The sequence below is a fragment of the Tiliqua scincoides genome, chromosome 7, assembly GCF_035046505.1.
Source record: "Tiliqua scincoides isolate rTilSci1 chromosome 7, rTilSci1.hap2, whole genome shotgun sequence".
Lineage (NCBI taxonomy): Eukaryota > Metazoa > Chordata > Lepidosauria > Squamata > Scincidae > Tiliqua > Tiliqua scincoides.
Window position 1 is genome coordinate 47,067,712 of NC_089827.1, and position 17,106 is coordinate 47,084,817.

General features: G+C 42.4%; 1 protein-coding gene across 2 annotated transcripts in view; it reads right to left on the reverse strand.

The window, feature by feature from the left end:
* Positions 1 to 3,119: 3,119 nt before the first annotated feature.
* The window catches only part of AGK (acylglycerol kinase), a 53,990-nt gene continuing 40,003 nt past the window's right edge, over positions 3,120 to 17,106 (reverse strand). For both annotated transcript variants that reach the window (XM_066633743.1, XM_066633741.1), the window contains exons 10-16: positions 16,549 to 16,628; positions 14,815 to 14,872; positions 13,001 to 13,148; positions 12,586 to 12,683; positions 10,494 to 10,564; positions 5,767 to 5,851; positions 3,120 to 3,823 (exon numbers count right to left, since the gene is read on the reverse strand). In XM_066633743.1, coding sequence (XP_066489840.1) covers positions 3,689 to 3,823; positions 5,767 to 5,851; positions 10,494 to 10,564; positions 12,586 to 12,683; positions 13,001 to 13,148; positions 14,815 to 14,872; positions 16,549 to 16,628 — 675 coding nt within the window. In that variant the 3' untranslated portion in view covers positions 3,120 to 3,688. The remainder of the gene's footprint in view (positions 3,824 to 5,766; positions 5,852 to 10,493; positions 10,565 to 12,585; positions 12,684 to 13,000; positions 13,149 to 14,814; positions 14,873 to 16,548; positions 16,629 to 17,106) is intronic.

Consider the following 17,106-nt stretch of genomic DNA (forward strand, 5'->3'; position numbering starts at 1 on the left):
AAATATTAATAGTAGGATGGATGCTTAAAGGATTCATGGGGGAGACATGATATTTGATGGCATTCATCTTCTGTGTGGAAGAGACCCATCCCCTTTCCATATCTTATCCTGTCCGTCCTACCTCATATCTGTTATTATTATTATTATTAACAGTATTTATATACCGCTTTTCAACCAAAGTTCACAAAGCGGTTTACAGAGAAAAATCAAATAACTAAATGGCTCCCTGTCCCAAAAGGGCTCACAATCTAAAAAGATGCAAAAGAATACCAGCAGACTGCCACTAGAACAGACAGTGCTGGGGTGAGGTGGGCCAGTTACTCTCCCCCTGCCAAAAAAAAGAAAAAAAAAAAAAGAAAAAAAAAAAAGGAGCACCCACTTGAAAAGGTGCCTCTTACCCAATTAGCAGGGGTTCACCCAATTAGCAATTATCTGTTCTACTGGAGATCCTTCCTGTGTAAGGATTTGGGATTTAATTTATTTTACACAATAGACCATAATTTAAACTTTTTACAGCATGTTTAACTAGGATTTAACACTTTTGGTCAGCTGCTACAGTTACTCGCCCTTGGTCATCGTTCAGGTGGTGGTGACTCATGTGTGAGGCAGGTTATCTCAGCATGCCTGTTTCTCAGGATTCTGCTTCTCTGACAAATGATTGAGCTGTGGTTGGTGATAGCTGAAATGTTTACATTTAGAGCGAAGTAGTGTCAGAATCGGGCCCATACAGTGCTTGTGTGCCTGCTATGTAAATAGATGTGCCTGTGTAATTTGAACAAGATGTGATGCAGTGTTTAAGGAGCTTTCTGGAAAGAGTAAGAACTTGGGAGAAGTAGGTAAGTATGGCAATTTAAGTAGTTCTGGTCCTTCAACACCAACCTGTTACAAAGACATCTGGGAGGTGAAGCTTTCCCCCATCAGTTTCTCCATGGCAGGAGATAAAGCTGCACCACTTACCTCTGTGCAGGCCTACAGACTACTGATAAAGACACAGGAATAAGGCCAGTAAAACAAAATGGCAATGATAGAAGCAGGTTTGAGGGTGCCCTGTGGTACATCTCATTTACAGGGTTCCTTTGTTGTCCATTTGTTATTGCCATTAAATGGGTGCCTAAAGAACTTTGCCTGTTTAAAAAGATCTTAATTTCAAGGCAAGAGCATCTTTGTGTGCTGTAACCTTTTTTTTTTTTTTTTAAAGTTCTCTTTAGCTTATTCTTCTATTGCCTCTCAAGAGTTGAAAATGGGGACTGCCACAATTTGCAGGGCAGAAATGACCTTCAAGCAGGAACAGCAGACTCTCTTAAAACCTAAAAAATAAAATTTTACAACGCAGAGGGGAAACATAATGCAAGAAAACCATTTTGGCAGTGTTGCCTTGCTTGGAACCGTCTCCTTTTCACAGTGCAGTTCAGTCCTTTTGCCTTGAGAATTACCTTTTTAAATGCAGTCATCTCCAGATTGGCACCTGCAGTTGTATGACACACGTATCAATATCATCCTTGCTACAACAGAGGAGCTTTTGCTGTAGCAGAGTTTAAAATGCTGGGCTGAACTAATAGATCCTGTGAGGTGTATAGTTAAGGTTACATCTTTGCTGGTTGTGTAAAGCAAAGTTGTGTTTGCTTCCAAGGAAGAAGCTTATAGAGGTCTGCATGGTCCTGATGTGTCTATCCATTCCCCAGGAACTTTCTCAGTCCTTTGCCATTGCAGCCCACAGGGCTATTAAGTGGCTTTAAAAATGAAAGAAGATTCTTAAGCACCAATCTGGGCTGCTGCCTTGGGAAAATTCTGAGCCAGATTTGCCCTTTGTAAAGTTCTTGTTACTACTGCAGCAGTTTGAACAAAACTTGAGCACAATGGGGACCTGTAGGGGGAGCAGGTGCTCCATGCAGTCATTTGAGTGGTGCTCCTTTTCCTGGGTTAAGGAGCAAGTGGCTAGTTCTCAGTTCTGTAAACAATGCTATTCAAGGATAGGCTAGTGCAGAACTTAATTCAAGGTGGTCAGCATAAAGCATGCTCGCCTCTCCCGCCACAAAGAGAGAGACAGTACAGGGTGCTTGCTACTGCAGCATGCATGGCCTAGTTGTGGAAAATCCTACTGGCGACTGAAATTTGATGGGAGAGCCTTGGCTCCTACAGACTGCACAGCTGCTGAAATGTACAGGATCAGATAACAGCTAGTGGGGTGCTAATTTTGTTTTTTCACCTCTAGCAGACAGATTCAGCTAAAGTGAGAATTGCTTTGTGCTGGTTAACATTTCAAGCAGACAGTGTTAAATGAGAATAAGAAAATGTGGCAGCAGCTTCAGTGTCCAGTATACAGTATAAACTGCCCCTCTGAGCTTGCTGCTTTTCCATGCACCACCTTTCTGTTAAACAACTTCTATTCTCTGCTGTGGATTCTTAAACTGCTTCAGTTTAAACTGAGTTTACGTTTAAACTGAGTTTACGTTTAAACTGCCTGTGAGAACACAGTCAGACACTGAACTGCTCTTTTTCTAGAGGAAATAGTACTTGCTCTTTGTCTCGTGTTAGATCCTACCATCAACACTCCATAGTGGACGTGGTGTGCTACTCCTACCCCAAGCACACATTGCACTGGAGTAACTCACACATGCATGTACACCATGTGCTTTAGGGGTAAGCTGAATGTGTGCACTAACTCCTAGCAAGAGGATATGGCTCCTTCATGCAAGCCATAAACTAAGAAATTAGAACATGTGAACTAAGCCAACATTTTTAATGTCAGCAGTACACTGACTTGTTGCCATCTCTGAAAAATAGCCACTAGGCCTTGGGTGTTCAGCTGAGTCAATGAGTGTATTGCTATCACTCCAGTCCAACTATATACTACAAGCTGTGATCATTTAATGTCTCTGATGAAGACTATTTCCACTATGTGACTGGCAGCCAGCCAGTCACTTAGTGGGCTGTAACTAAGCACTTTCCTTTTAGTGGTAAACTGTACCAGTGGCTTTTTTGTTTGTCAGGGGGAAAAACACTAGGATTGTGTAAACCACTACTTATGTGACACCCAAGAGGAACATCTGTAAATACAATAATGGTCTTTTTTTACTCTATTAAAATCCACTTTTAACACATCTATCCTTTATGCCTGCTAAATGTTCAACTTGCTTTTAATAATGTGCAATTCCTTAATCTATTCAAAGTGACACAGCACGGGTCCTCTGCATGCATCGAAGTTCAGCTTTGATCCCTTTCATCTATCCTTAATGGACTACAGATGGCAAGACAGGAACCACCATGCCAGTAATGGGCTAGATAGGGTGCTGACCCTCTATCCTGCAAGCAGCTGTGTAGCAGTATAGCTCAAGACTTCAAAAGAGAACATAGTTTTGGAAACATGTCTGTATTGACATTTGCAAGGCGGTATTTCCAGCTCATAGCAAAGAGCAGTGCATTGTAGTTCTAGACATATATACTGCAAAAGAAAGGCTTTCACCGTAGTTCAGGAAGGTCATATACAGAGTCCTTCAGTTTTAGTTCAGCCCGTGATGTACCCAAAAGGAAACCCCTTTTCAGAATGGTTTCATTATACACAAATCTTCTGGCACCTCCTGTGGCTGCAGTGCCACTGGAATGGAAGCAGCTGACTGGCAATCAGGCACTGGCACCTCCAGAAAGCACGCACAGCCTTTGAATACGGTACTGTTGACATCTGCTTTGGTCACGATGCACTCTGAAGCATTTGCTCTTTTTTTCTGCCATCACAGAAGAAATGGAGCTTCCTAGGCAACAGCTTCACCTCCACAGCCATGGTTTCATACTCCTCACTGTCAATAGCCAGGGAACCTTCTGTATCCTACAGAAAATCAGAATTTGCAATAACTCCTTACAGCAGGAAAATGGGCATGCTGCTTAATGTTACCAGCTAAGCAACTCATTTAGAAGATCCTAATTTTTCTGCACTTGCCCTTTTCTCCCACAATCCTTTGGGACCCTGCTGCACCTACTTGTTGGTTGGCAACCTTCAGTCTCGAAAGACTATGGTATAAGCCTGCAACACCCGGTATTCCCAGGTGGTCTCCCATCCAAGTACTAACCAGGCCTGACCCTGCTTAGCTTCTGAGATCAGGTAGGCAAGTCAGTGTAGTGTGCTGGCTCAGGCAATATCTGCTAGTATGATTATTATCATTATTATTTATATACTGCTTTTCAACAAAAAGTTCACAAAGTGGTTTACAGAGAAAAATCAAATAATGGCTCCCTGTCCCTAAAGGGTTCACAATCTAAAAAGATGCAAAAGAGCACCAACAGACAGCCACTAGAAAGGTGGGGTGAGGAGGGCCAGTTACTCTCCCTCTACTAAATAAAAGAGGAGAACCCACTTGAAAAAATGCCTTACCCAGTTAGCAGGCGTTTTCAAACTTTTTAGCCCAGGACCCACTGGAAGTGACATTAGCAAGCTGGGAAAATTTTTTAACAATCCTAGGCTGCAATCTTAGCCACACTTATTCAGGTGTAAGCCCCATTGACTATCCTTGTGTAGCCTATTAAAAGTACAGATATCCCTAAATGTAGTCACATACCAAGTTGGCATTAGGTCTAATACACTAAAAATGAAATACTGAAATGAATGAGGACCCACCTCAAATTGGCTCATGACCCAGCTATTGGGTCCCGACCCACAGCTTGAGAAACAGTGTGCTATGCGTTTACTGTGATGGGGGAACCAATAATGCAATCCTATGCATGTCTACTCAGCAGTTAGTCCCACTGTTTCAATGGGGCTTACTTCCAGGAAACTGTAAGATTTCAGCCCAATGCATTGGTTGTCCTCAGTGTCTTCCTGATGCAGTACAGATAACACCACATCAGCCACATATATGACTTCTACTTGCAGTTAAGGCAACAAGTGTACATATTTAGGTACTATCATAGGTACCAGATACATAATATGTATATGGACCATTGTACCCCAAGATGACAGACTACTGCCTCACCATGGGAAAGTCTCCCTTTGATGCCTTCCCACCTGGAGTGGAATCCCCATCCCTGCCTTCTAAGAGCTGATTGGACAAAATAGTTCCCTCCAGCCCCCCACAAGTAGACATGAAAAGCCCATTCTCCACCCATAAAAGTGTCTGCTGATTTAGAGTGCTAGAACATATAGTTTTAGCTTACCTGCTTACCAAAAGTATGACAAGATTAGGGAAAGTCATTTTGTTTCCTCTCCTACTGCCTCGAACCCTTTCCCCAGTTCTGAAGGTACAGTAATACAGTGCTTATTTGAAAATTCTGCTCAGTGATGAATTTGCACTCAGAATTTCTCCTCCAGGCCTGGCTCACCTTCCTTCATTGGGAGATTCAATAGGAATCTGGAGAGGAACACAGTTCCCACTGAGCAAGACCACAGCCTGAGGTACCAGGAGCAGGCTTATGGGCATATTGGCTAGAGCAGCAATGCTTCCCCACACAGTGGCTTCAGCCTGAGGACAGAAGCAGTATAAAGCTGGCAACTGCCTTTGTAGAAGAGAGAAGACAGAATGCAAAGATGCAGTGAGACTTTGTCCAAACCATCCAGAGTGGAGCAGTAAGGTCATGTCCTTGATTTTCCAGATGGGACAGGTGAAGCTGGCCCATCACTTTTAATGTCCAAGTCCATTCTTTTGGCCCCTTTACAACCAAGGAAGTGAGTCTGATTCTCAGAAATCCGGCTCTCCTTGACACAGTCCCACTCAGCGTGCATTCTGTCCTCTAATGTTTGAGATAATGTTGAGGAAAGCTAAATTACTTATTTCTCACCTCTGGAAGCTGCAAGATACACCTACTGGCCTGAATACACTGGCTCCCTTCTGGACACAAAAGGGGATCCTGCATCTTTTGGCTCCTGGTCAAAACAAAAAGAGGAACAGTCAACATTTACACATATGCTTAAAAAGCTCAAGGCTGCTTCCTACATTCCTTTTTTTCCTCACCAAATCATACTGAGACACCATCCTTCAAAATAGATTAAGCTCTGAAACAGAAAAGGTACCATAGATACGTATAGTATGTGAAATTTTTGCCAAGTTATCAAGCTCCAATTCTCACTTTGCCTGATCTCCAGGTCAGAGGGCAGAGCCTTTCAACTCTGAACAGTTTCCTTTCTCAGCTGAGCTGTTGCTCAGCTCAGGCAGGCACCTCCTTAAGTCACTTTCCAGCCAAAGTTAAATTTTTATTCTCCTTCCTTCTGCTGCAGCCTGGTTCTGCTTGGCAAATGCTTGCAAAGCAGATCTATTTTTTGAAACACCAGGATGGGACCCTCCTTCCCAGGCTACAATTCAGTGCACCATTACTTCAGAATAACACCCATGGAAAGCAGTGGGTCTACTTCTGAGTAAAAAGGGCTGCAAATATATGCAGTTGCATCTCTCTGCTGTGAACTGAATTGCACACTCTCAGTTATGTGTTATGGGCTGTATGTTGCATATAGAGCTTTTTAACACACCAGACACCTTAAAGGTGTCTTTGATTCATGGTTCTCCTCATGTCCACCTTAAAGGTGGATTTGATTCAAGGATCTCCTGCAGTGGTTCCCAACCTTTTTCACTTGCATATCCTTTGGCAGCCCATTTCCATAAATTGTACCCTTCATATTAGCAAAATGTTTGTAATTAATAATACAAGCCCTCATCTCCTCCATATGAAAGCCCAGACTTCATGTATTCATCACATATTTTCTCTTTTCATCTGTTTGAAGAAGACTCTGCCTTTGCACTGTTTTGCACCAGAAGTGTGCTGAGAAATTCTAGGTGATTGATCACTTTTCATATTATGTTTCAGCTTTTTTACTGTGCTGGTTTTCAATCACTGGTTCATACATGAATTGATGAGCAAAAACTAGCTATTGGTGGGGCTTTCACAGCCAACTAGCTACCTCCCTTCCTGCCTTGCTGGTCCTTGCCAGGCAGACATTCTGGAGCACGACCTGCCTTTTTCTGCCATTATTTCATTCTTTTTCAAGTACCCCTAAAGGTCCTGTTGAGTGTCTCTGGGAGTACGTGAATACCACCGTTGGGAACCACTGTTTTACTGGTATGTAGTTTACAGTGCACTTACTCTGATAGTGTTTACAAAAAGGTGGTGAAGACCAGAATTTAAAAAAGAATAAAAATGTATCTTATGATCTTTTACTATGTTTTTAAATAAATTAGAGACTACAGTTCTTAGGTAACAATTAGTAGTAAGTTATTTTTCAGGATCTGGCCTCAGGTAAAAATCAGACAAAACTATAGTCAGACACCCCCCTAAGTTTAACCCCTGACTTATCCAAGGGTCATAGAAAATTCCATGATTGTTGGCTGAAAACCTGCCCTCAACTTATCTGTGGGGTCGACTTATGGGTGAGTATCTGCGGTGACTTGTGGAGTGGCCCCCAAGCATCAACCAGGAAAGATCCCCGCCATAATGAAGAATGAAAGAATAGGAAAGCTATATTTGGAACATTGGTAAGGGCCAAGAAGTAGCAGCACTATCCAGGCATGCATCAAGAGCTACATTAGCTACACCCCAGAAATTGTGATAGTTCGGACATGCATGAGATTGAAGGAACACTAGAAATGCAGGACGAGGCTGATTCTCAAGTAGTTTCAATGGAGTTTCAATCGTCATTTCAATGACTCCAAAGATATAGTTGGCTGATCTTAGTAAAGAACTGAAATGCATTAAGGACACACAAATGAGAAAAGAAAGGTATGGATCAAGAGCAGAGAAGGAACTGTGGCCATTTCAAGAACTTGGCTTGTAAAACTAACTGTCTTGTCAGTTTGCCTAAATGAAAATGAATTACAAATTCCTCAAGTTGCCTGGTCCCTTTAGCTTTCAGGACTGCAGCCTTAATAATTAATGCTAAGCATACTTGGCTTGGAAGTCAGTTCCATTAAGATCAATGCAACTTACTTCCAACTTGATGCATTTAGGACTCCATGTCCACACCCCTCCCCCCAACCACTCTACAAGGCAAAGTTATCATCTTACGTGACACACAGAGAAGAGAGACCACAAGAATACAGCTTGCCCCAAGGTTATAAGCGCTTGGCTGGTCAAGATTACATCTATAGTTGATTGAACACAAAATGTTCAGTGTTCAAATACAACTACAGTATTTGCTGCCCCAGACCGACTTTCCATTTCAACCAGTCTACTCATGACTATACACAGGTACCCTAAAACACATGAACTTGTAGCCATTCGACAATTTATTGATTGGCCTTGCATTGGTGAGACATAAATGGGGCAGCTGATAAGAATGCTGGTCTAATATTAGATTGAGTGACAGAACCAGGTCATCATGGTTATTCACATAACAGAATTACAGAACAGACCAACAGGCCTTTATCTTCTAAAGCCTGGTCAGAAAAGCAAAGACAACAACTGAGAGTGTAGTGCGAGGACATGCTTTTAGGAGTTCAATAATGTGTGAAAAAAACAAATTTAAAAATACTTAAAATATAAGGGTATGGACTAGAGAGAATGCAGACACCTCTACAAGGGTTGTGAAGTTGTGAAATACAGACATCAAGGTGAAAAATAAAAAGGTAAGAACAGAAAATGAACCCCAAAAGAAAAATGGTGTTAACAGACACACAGAATGCAAATTATATGGGGTAAAAAAACACAATTCTACATACATGTAAAACTGCATAGCCATACCAATCAAGAGAAACCAGTAACATAAGAAGCTCAGTTATTCATAGATTACAACTAAGGCAAGATCCCCACCTGCAATTTGCAAAATCACTTCCTATTCCCTATCACTAGGGCATCATTACTCAGGACATCAGAGTGGAAGGACTCAAAAAGGACGCACACGCAACTAGATGCACACTCAAACGCATTCTGCACACTCAAGAGTGCTACGTAAATGTTGGAAAATTATTTCTTCCCTGCCACATTGAGTGTTTGTATTATGAACTTCTTATATTTCCAGCCCACCTTTCAGTCATAAAGGCTTCTGGGGCAATTTACAATAAAATTGAAAACTTGAGAGCTTATCTGATGCATACGGATCCCTGTACTGGACCTTCTGATTCAAGTTTCATTGTCTCAGCTTCCCAAAATGCCTGCCAATGGCTTCACCATATTCTTCTTCCTGATTCAAAGCATCTGTTGGGTTCAGAGGCTTGCATTCTGTACTAACCCTGCAGATAAGCAATTCCACCACTGGGAACTCCTTTTTGGAGAGTTAATGCAACTTGCTACCCTACCATTATTACAGCTATAACTATAAATTTATGCTCTTGGACCATTCATATTGCAACTACAGGTATTACAATTTGGCAAAATTATATGTTCAAGGTCATCACCAATGGTATACTAACACTTGTTCACCAATATTATGCAAGCGTATGAAAATACAAACATATTTAAACTATACATGCATGTGTTTTGCCCACTTTTTTTTTTTTACACATATGGGGGTGGGGGAAACATGCAAAATGGTCCAGAACTGTGGCAGGGTGTAGAGACTAACACTTAGCCCCCAATGCAGTTATAACTACCATCACTATAAGCTTTTTGTTTCCATAAAATAGCACAGAGGTGTGTGCAATTGCAAACACAGAGGGAGCTAAATGCTAAATCCCCACAAACAAGACATGGCCTTGGGTCATTTTGCATGTCCTCCGGGCAGTGTTCGTTTAAAAAGAAAACCAAAAAGGAGGGCTAAACATACAAATTCATTGACACGTGCAGTTTGGTCTTCACTGGGCCAAGTGGAGTTAAAAAGATTTTTGCCTTTGTAGAGTGCCTAGAGAAAAGGCAACTTAAAGAGAAGGACTGCACTATCATTTGTCTCTCTAGAACAGGAAAGGTGAAGGAGTATTCAGTTTATGAAATGTATAGTCCAACAGCTTCCACTAACAACTGAGTAGGATGGACCTCTTGAAGGGCGTTTCCACCTCTACACCTTCCAAGCATCAGACCCGTATCAGCTACTACAAATGTCACCATGTTTTTACAACACTTATGTGCCATTACATTTTGTGTTCAAGGATAGTAGATTTTATCCCTGTGCATCTTTTTTTTTTTTGGGGGGGGGGAGGCAAAAAGGAAAAAAAAGGAATACTTTCCCTTTGAGCTACAACCACTATATGATTGGATCCAGTCCACATGAAAGCCTGAGTAATTTAAAAACACAAAAAAGGTACAGGCATTTTGATATCACCATAAGCCAACAGTTGGGAGATATGCAGAGATTCAAGGCAATAGAGAGGTGATCTGCAGTCTTGCAGTACCTCCAGGGGTCACAGAAAAGACTTGGGAGCAAATTCCAGAACACTTCTGTGTTTGGTTCCCCTGGCATAGATAACATTGATGAATCCTTGCCAACTGAACTCATTTGGCTGTGTCCCTACTCTGGATCTTAGCATAGTAATACACTTCCATTTATAAACTATTCTTGTTTTGTTCTCACTATACTCCTTACAAACCAAAAAAAAGAGAACTGAATTTTATGATAAGACATATAATTAGAGATTCCCAGCACTCACCCTCTTTTTATGTAGTCTCCCTTACTGATGTTATCTGGTTCAATGCAAATATTCATGAAGTCTTCTGTGCGCTGAAATATACGGTTTAGAAATGGATACATTAATACCAACATCTAAAGCATCTCATAAATATTTCTCTGAAAGGCAAACATGTACAACATTCTCTCTAAATGAAACGATTAGATTTTCCCATTCCCAGTGGGGAGAAAAAATATTTGGCAGGCAGGCATGATGCAAAAATGAAGGGTTGCTTGCATTTGCCTTAAAGGGACACTTGTCAGTTTAAGGACCAGACAGTGTACATATTCACTCACACATATGCACAAATCCCTTATCTTTATTTGTGCATACCAAAGGACTAATTTAGAGGATTAAGAACATCTTTCTGCATTAACATCTATGCTGCTGTTCATTTTTTGGGAACTTCATGACGAAAGCAAAGAAAGTAGGCTTATCAGTTTCACTAGCTCTTTTATGAACTCTTACAAAGCCTACACAAGAAAGAGCTTTAATTTTTGAAAGAAGTTCTGATGAAAATAAAACTTAATCAAACTTCATCCTTTATAAGCTCTTTTTAGAGCAAATATAGTAAATTAAGGAATAACTTCCTACAGTTTTCTATTAACCTTTAAACCAGGATTTCCAAACTGGTAAGTTCTCAAACCTAAAACAGCAGTCTGGGGAAGCCTTGCAGGTAGTGGTGTAAGAGGGTACACAGGTGAACCTACTGTGAACAGTCCTGAGCAGTCAAGAGACTGCACACCACAGAGGGGTGCCAAACAAATAGAATACCAGGCCACCAAGATCCTAAGCTGGATCTTGCTACACCCACACCAATTAGGTGGCATAGGTAGATGTCCTTCAGTGTGTATAAGGATGTTCAAGTCTCTACAATATGCAAGTCTTTCATATACGGTGCGTCAACTGAATGCTCACCTTTTCCTCTTCTCTTTAGACTTGGCAAAGGGAAGCTGTAAACAACAAGGGTTATGGCCATGTCTCATACAAATGTGTAGAAAACAAAATTCTGTCAGAAGTGGCCATAATGCTTGTTATAGAGATATCCTGGAGTACACATAGGCAGAGGGAGTGTCAGAGGTTGTCCAGGATGGGCACTGAAGGAGGGTCCATGCCCACTGGGAGACCCAGTCCCCTGAATTCTTCAGTATTGATAGCACCAATGCACCATCAAGGAGTGTGTAGGGGGCAAAATGGGGGGACAAGTGCAGGGTTTTTCCCTCGGGCTCCTAGCAGCCTGGTACAATATCAGTCCCCCCGGGGAGAAAGGCGGGGTAGAAATTAATAATAAATAATATCAGCACTGCACATAGGCCTTCTCAAAACCTACAAGTCAAACTTTGCACCAAAGAAATAACATTTTGCAGCCAGTGTAAAATTAGGCAAATTACAGATGCCCTAGAAGCACTCCTCTTATTCTGCATAATTTATTCCACTAGCTAAGGGGAGGGGAAAGGAGCCATGCCTAGCCATGCCTAGCTCCCCGATCACCAGAAAGCTTGTTCAGCTTCACTTTGAACAATACTCATACGGATTTCAGAAGCCAAACACTTTTAAACATTTTGCAACCACCAGGCCTAAAATGCAACTTTTTGCAACCACCAGGACTAAAATGGTTGGTTGCTGAAAACACAAATGGAAATAAAGACCCTCAGGAAGCTGAATTCTATGCTCAAACACACATGCAACTCTCTTGTCGAATCACAACACATACAGTACCTACAGCCCTGGACATAGACACCCATCATGGAAATGAAGACTGTGTTCACATGTGTGCGCCTCTTTTTGCCATACCTACTTTAAAATGAATTCATATGGCAAAGAATCCCCACCCACTCCTCTATGCATGCATGCACAAGCTGCATTGCATCTTCCTTTAAAATCCACATGTCTCAAAATTGCTTGCTGTCAATTTCAGTATATGCCTGAGATATCAGGTCTATGATATTTAAGCAGGCCATTTACTGCTTAAAACTTCCCAATCAGCAAATACAATTTAAGGAAGAGGTTAAGACCTGCAGCACTAGGAACTGGGAAGGAAAAGTTAGCATTCTTGTGTGTTTTGCACTCTTACTTTCAGGTCAAGGTGTCTGTTCTGAGTAGTAATCGAGAATTCAATGGCAGACAGCGGCATCTCTTGCCAGGCCTCAGGGGTCACCTCCTTGGGGATTTCTGAGGTTCAAGAGGGAAGAAACCATTAAGCAAAAAGTTGGACAAAGCAGGATTGTGTTTTAAGACCAGCAAAGGCCTTAAAGGTCGTTCACTTACTTCTGACTTCAGAGCTTCAGTCCACCCACATATGGCTGAAAGTGAACTATAGCAACCGAGAAAGAGAAAAGAACCTCACATACAATAAAGGAGAAGAACTCATAGAAAGAACAGGTGGCTCTTTGAAGGTCATATTACATGGATACACAGTGGAGAAAGGATGCCCTTCAAATAGAAGCCTTTAAAAAAACAAAAACCAACTTGTCGGCACACTTGCTTACCTTTGGGGGCAGGTGCCCAATAATGTGCAAGCCTCTTGTAAAGCCTGATGTACAGAGGAGGTCTGGAAGTCTTCTGCTCTGGCTCCTCAGGAGGCCTTGGAGTTGGGCCCAAATAGGTAAGGGAGCCTAGGTGCTTTTGAGGCCACTCCTTGGAGTATGACCAAGAACAGGGGGAAAAAGGCAAAACAAAAAAAAACCATTCCAACAGGGTATCTAAAGGCTGGACTAGACATTCTGGACAGAGGTAGATCTGGAAAGTTTGACTGACACAAATTAGCTGAAAGCCAAGAAGGAGGGTACAATATGCATGTGGCAGAAGCCATGGACATAGGGGGAGGGGTGTTTAAACACACCTACACCCTGCTGTTTTACTCCTGTTGTCACTCCCCTATGCATCTAGGAACTCCAGGTGCAGGAAATGCATTTGGAGGAGGAAGGTGCTGGAGAAAAATTGTGTATGGGGGAAGGGACCTTGCACCCCTGCCCTGCGAATGCCCTACCCTTCATGAGCAGTTGAGTTTCGTAGATCTGTGCCTGCTGAATACCTCTCATTTGGCCCTTAAGAACCATCATAATCACAAGGAACAGTTATGAAATGCAGGATCTGATACACCCGCTACAGGATGCCCAATTTGAAACAGCAAAAGTTAGAGATGGTCAATTGGCTCCTCTACTATAGTGCTGCAAGAAGGAAAGGAGGTCTTTGAAGAAGGTCAAATAGTAAGAGGAACATGGCTCATTTTTTAATAGCCAACCAAACACAATTTACCTGAGGATCTCAGTGCCATACGATATTGCCGGGAGAGGACTAATGCTGAGAAACAGCATCATACATTAACTAAACAACGAGCTGCTGTATCAATTCAACCCATATAAGGCATTTCCTGCTTTGCAGCATAAAAGTCATAAAAGGTCGAACAACAGTTAAAGCATCCTTGCTGGGAAGTAGGTGAGAAGGAAGGATGCTTTCCCTCGAGCATCACACACTGGCTGCTACTGCAAGCAGGACTAGGGGACTAATTGAGTCTTGCATCATGTCTATAATGCTGCAGCATTTCAGTGGAGATCTATAGGTTGGTACCTGGGAGAAGGGTGTGAACAGGAAAAAAAGTAACGTATGTCAAATCCTTCTGTACTTGAGAACTTTAAAACCAGAGCAATTAACCTTTCTGCTCATTTTTCAACAGAAGGAAGGCTGACTGCAAGAGGCAGATTATCAACAGTCCTGCAGGCTCTATTTATAGACAGAACTTGCGTCAACTGAATAAATCGCAGGGTGAAGCATTAGCATAACAAAACAGAGGGCTGCATTGGGGAAGGCAGCAGAGTAGCCTCTAACGGGTCTTAGCTGCACTGCAGCATCTCTTCACCCTTCCGAGCTGGTGTTAATAGCACTGTCTGGCACTGCAATATTATTTCAGCTGCGTTCTAGGATTCTGCTCTTTAAAAGCTCTCTGCTTCCGCTGCTTACTTGGCCAAGACACAAACAGCACAAAATTGGATGCTTATCGATCCTGTGGTGAGGGCCAGCTCTCGGAATGTTAGGAAAACTCAAGTCTACACTGCCTTTATTGCATCACATCAAATACACACTACGAGCACACAAAGCTTCCTTATACCAAAGTCAAACCACTGGTTCTTCCAGCCACTCCGAGATCTCAGACAAAAGATCCTTTTCACTGGAGATGTTGGGCACTGAACCAGGGACCTTATGCACGTAAAGCATGTGCTCTACCACTGAGACATGGTTATTTCATGTGGGATTCAAATCTTCAAAACACAATTATTTCATATGGATAGCACTGTTCCCTTACCTTTAAAGTGTTGAAAAAGTGGGCTGCTTGGATTTTCAGAGGCCCAAGATACCAGTACCTGGAAAAGAACACACACAAACATGCAACATACAATTCTCTAATGCAGTTTCTACTACAACTTTCTCTTACAACCTGATCCTTGGACACGGGATATCTAGCCAGAACACAGCAAACTAGTCCCTGGGGAGGAGACAGCAGCACGTTCCCAAGGGGCTCTTTGGGTGATATTTGCCCCTACCATATCACCTTTACAGCAGGAAGGCTTCCAATCCCTTCTATCCTCTACAGCAGGGGTGCCTAAAGTTTTTGGCAGGAGGGCCACATCATCTCTCTGACACTGTGTCGGGGGCCAGGGGAAAAAAGAATTAATTTACATTTAAAATTTGAATAAATTTACATAAGTTTGCATAAATGAATATATTAAAGATGAGCTTATATGAATGAATGAAGGTCTTGTAATAGCTCAAGGCCTATAAAAGGCCTTGCACAAAGCAAGGCTGGCCTTTCCTTTGCTGTCGCTACTGCATCGCAGACGTGAAACAGCAAGCAGTGGCGGGAGACCTCATCCCACAGCTCACTCGAGAGGTCAAACAGTCGCCCTCACACTGAGAGCAGTTGCATCTGGCCAGTGTGGGCTCCAACAAATCATCGGAGGGCCAGAGGCTCACTGGAGACTGGGAGCTCCCTGAGGGCCGCATTGAGAGACCTCGAGGGCCGCAAGTGGCCCCAGGGCCAGGGTTTGGGCACCCCTTCTCTACAGTTCCCAAGTAGTGGACCCCTACAAGGTGTACAAGTAACCATGTAACTAGTTCAGAACCTCAAGAGGATCTCCTCCAAGAAGGAGGGTTAACCATCTGCATATAGCACATTTTCAAACACAACAAAATGTCCTTGAGGCAAATCCCAAGCCCCAAACTTCCCCACCTAGATCAGACTGACTAATCAGCAGTCAACTGCAGAATGATGCCATGCAAGAAGTCACCTGCTCCTGAAAACAGCTGTATGTTGGAGAGTCACAAGGAGGAGTCCATCTTATTTCTATGATGCACCAAATGAGTACCCAAGCACTTGAGGACAAAAGTCAACTATATAGCTGAATCCTGGGATATGGACAATGAATGAGGACCAGTCTATACATTACAAAAGCCACTTGAAACAGTTGCAGCTTGTTTACTCCACACAGCATCCATAGCATGCAGAATGACTCATGCTATGGATCCCCTTCACTGAATGAGAGATTTCAAAATGACTGCAAGTCACATCCAGTAAAGATGTAGGCACTCATCGTATGATGGGGATGTTTTATGTATGCCCGACTTGCTCTAGAATTATGGCCAGTGCACAGAACAATTACAGTGCAGAAACTGTTCTAAGCAGTTTCCATTCAGTGCACATTTCAACCAACCTCTGGAGAGTTGGTCCAGGCTTTCAATAAAACTCTGAGAGTGGCTTAAGAAATGGAAGAAGAAAAATCCACCCTGTAGTGTCTTCAGAAGGACATTTTAGCATGGTGGACCAGGAAACAGGTCAAAGTGGCAGTCACTGCCTCTACAGAAATAATACACAGTACATTGATCTCTGTCCTATTCAACTCCTTTCAGTTCCTTTCAACTCCTCCCGTGAAACAGATCAAAACACAGAGTTAATGCAAACTATCGTGCAGGACACTGGAGAGTTGAGCCTAGCTTCAGCTGGCAAGATGAAACACAACAAAACAGTAGTATATTCCTTTACTTGCTGACTTTGGCTCCTGCATCTCTGTAAGACCCCCATCTCAATCCAGTTAAGGCAAACACAGGCTGCTCTTTGCTCCCCTGTAACAACAAAACAAGCAAGAAAAAAGTAGTTATTAGATAGTCGCTAGATAGTTCATTCCTTACACTAATCTGCAGTGAACCAAACAACAACGGATCTACTATTCTATGGTGGACTGAGCAAAATACAGGCCACTACATGCTACTCCAACAGAAAGTAAAAATTAATGCTTCCACAGAGTGGACTTGGTTGTACCTGTTCAGTCATAGGCCATTTAATTTTGTGGATACCAGGACATCAACACCAAGAACATCAAGTATCATCCGGTGCCACTATACACTGCAGGAATTTTCAGAGGAATATTACAGGAGTAAGGTCCCTCTTCTGCCCTTCCCAAAGTACTACTACTTAATGGGCTGTGTACTGATACAACTACTTCCTACTATAGAAGCCAGGTGAACCAAGAACTCTGGAATATCCCCATATAACTTCATAGAATCAGATCATCTTTGGAGAAGGGAGAATAGTAGTGGGTTT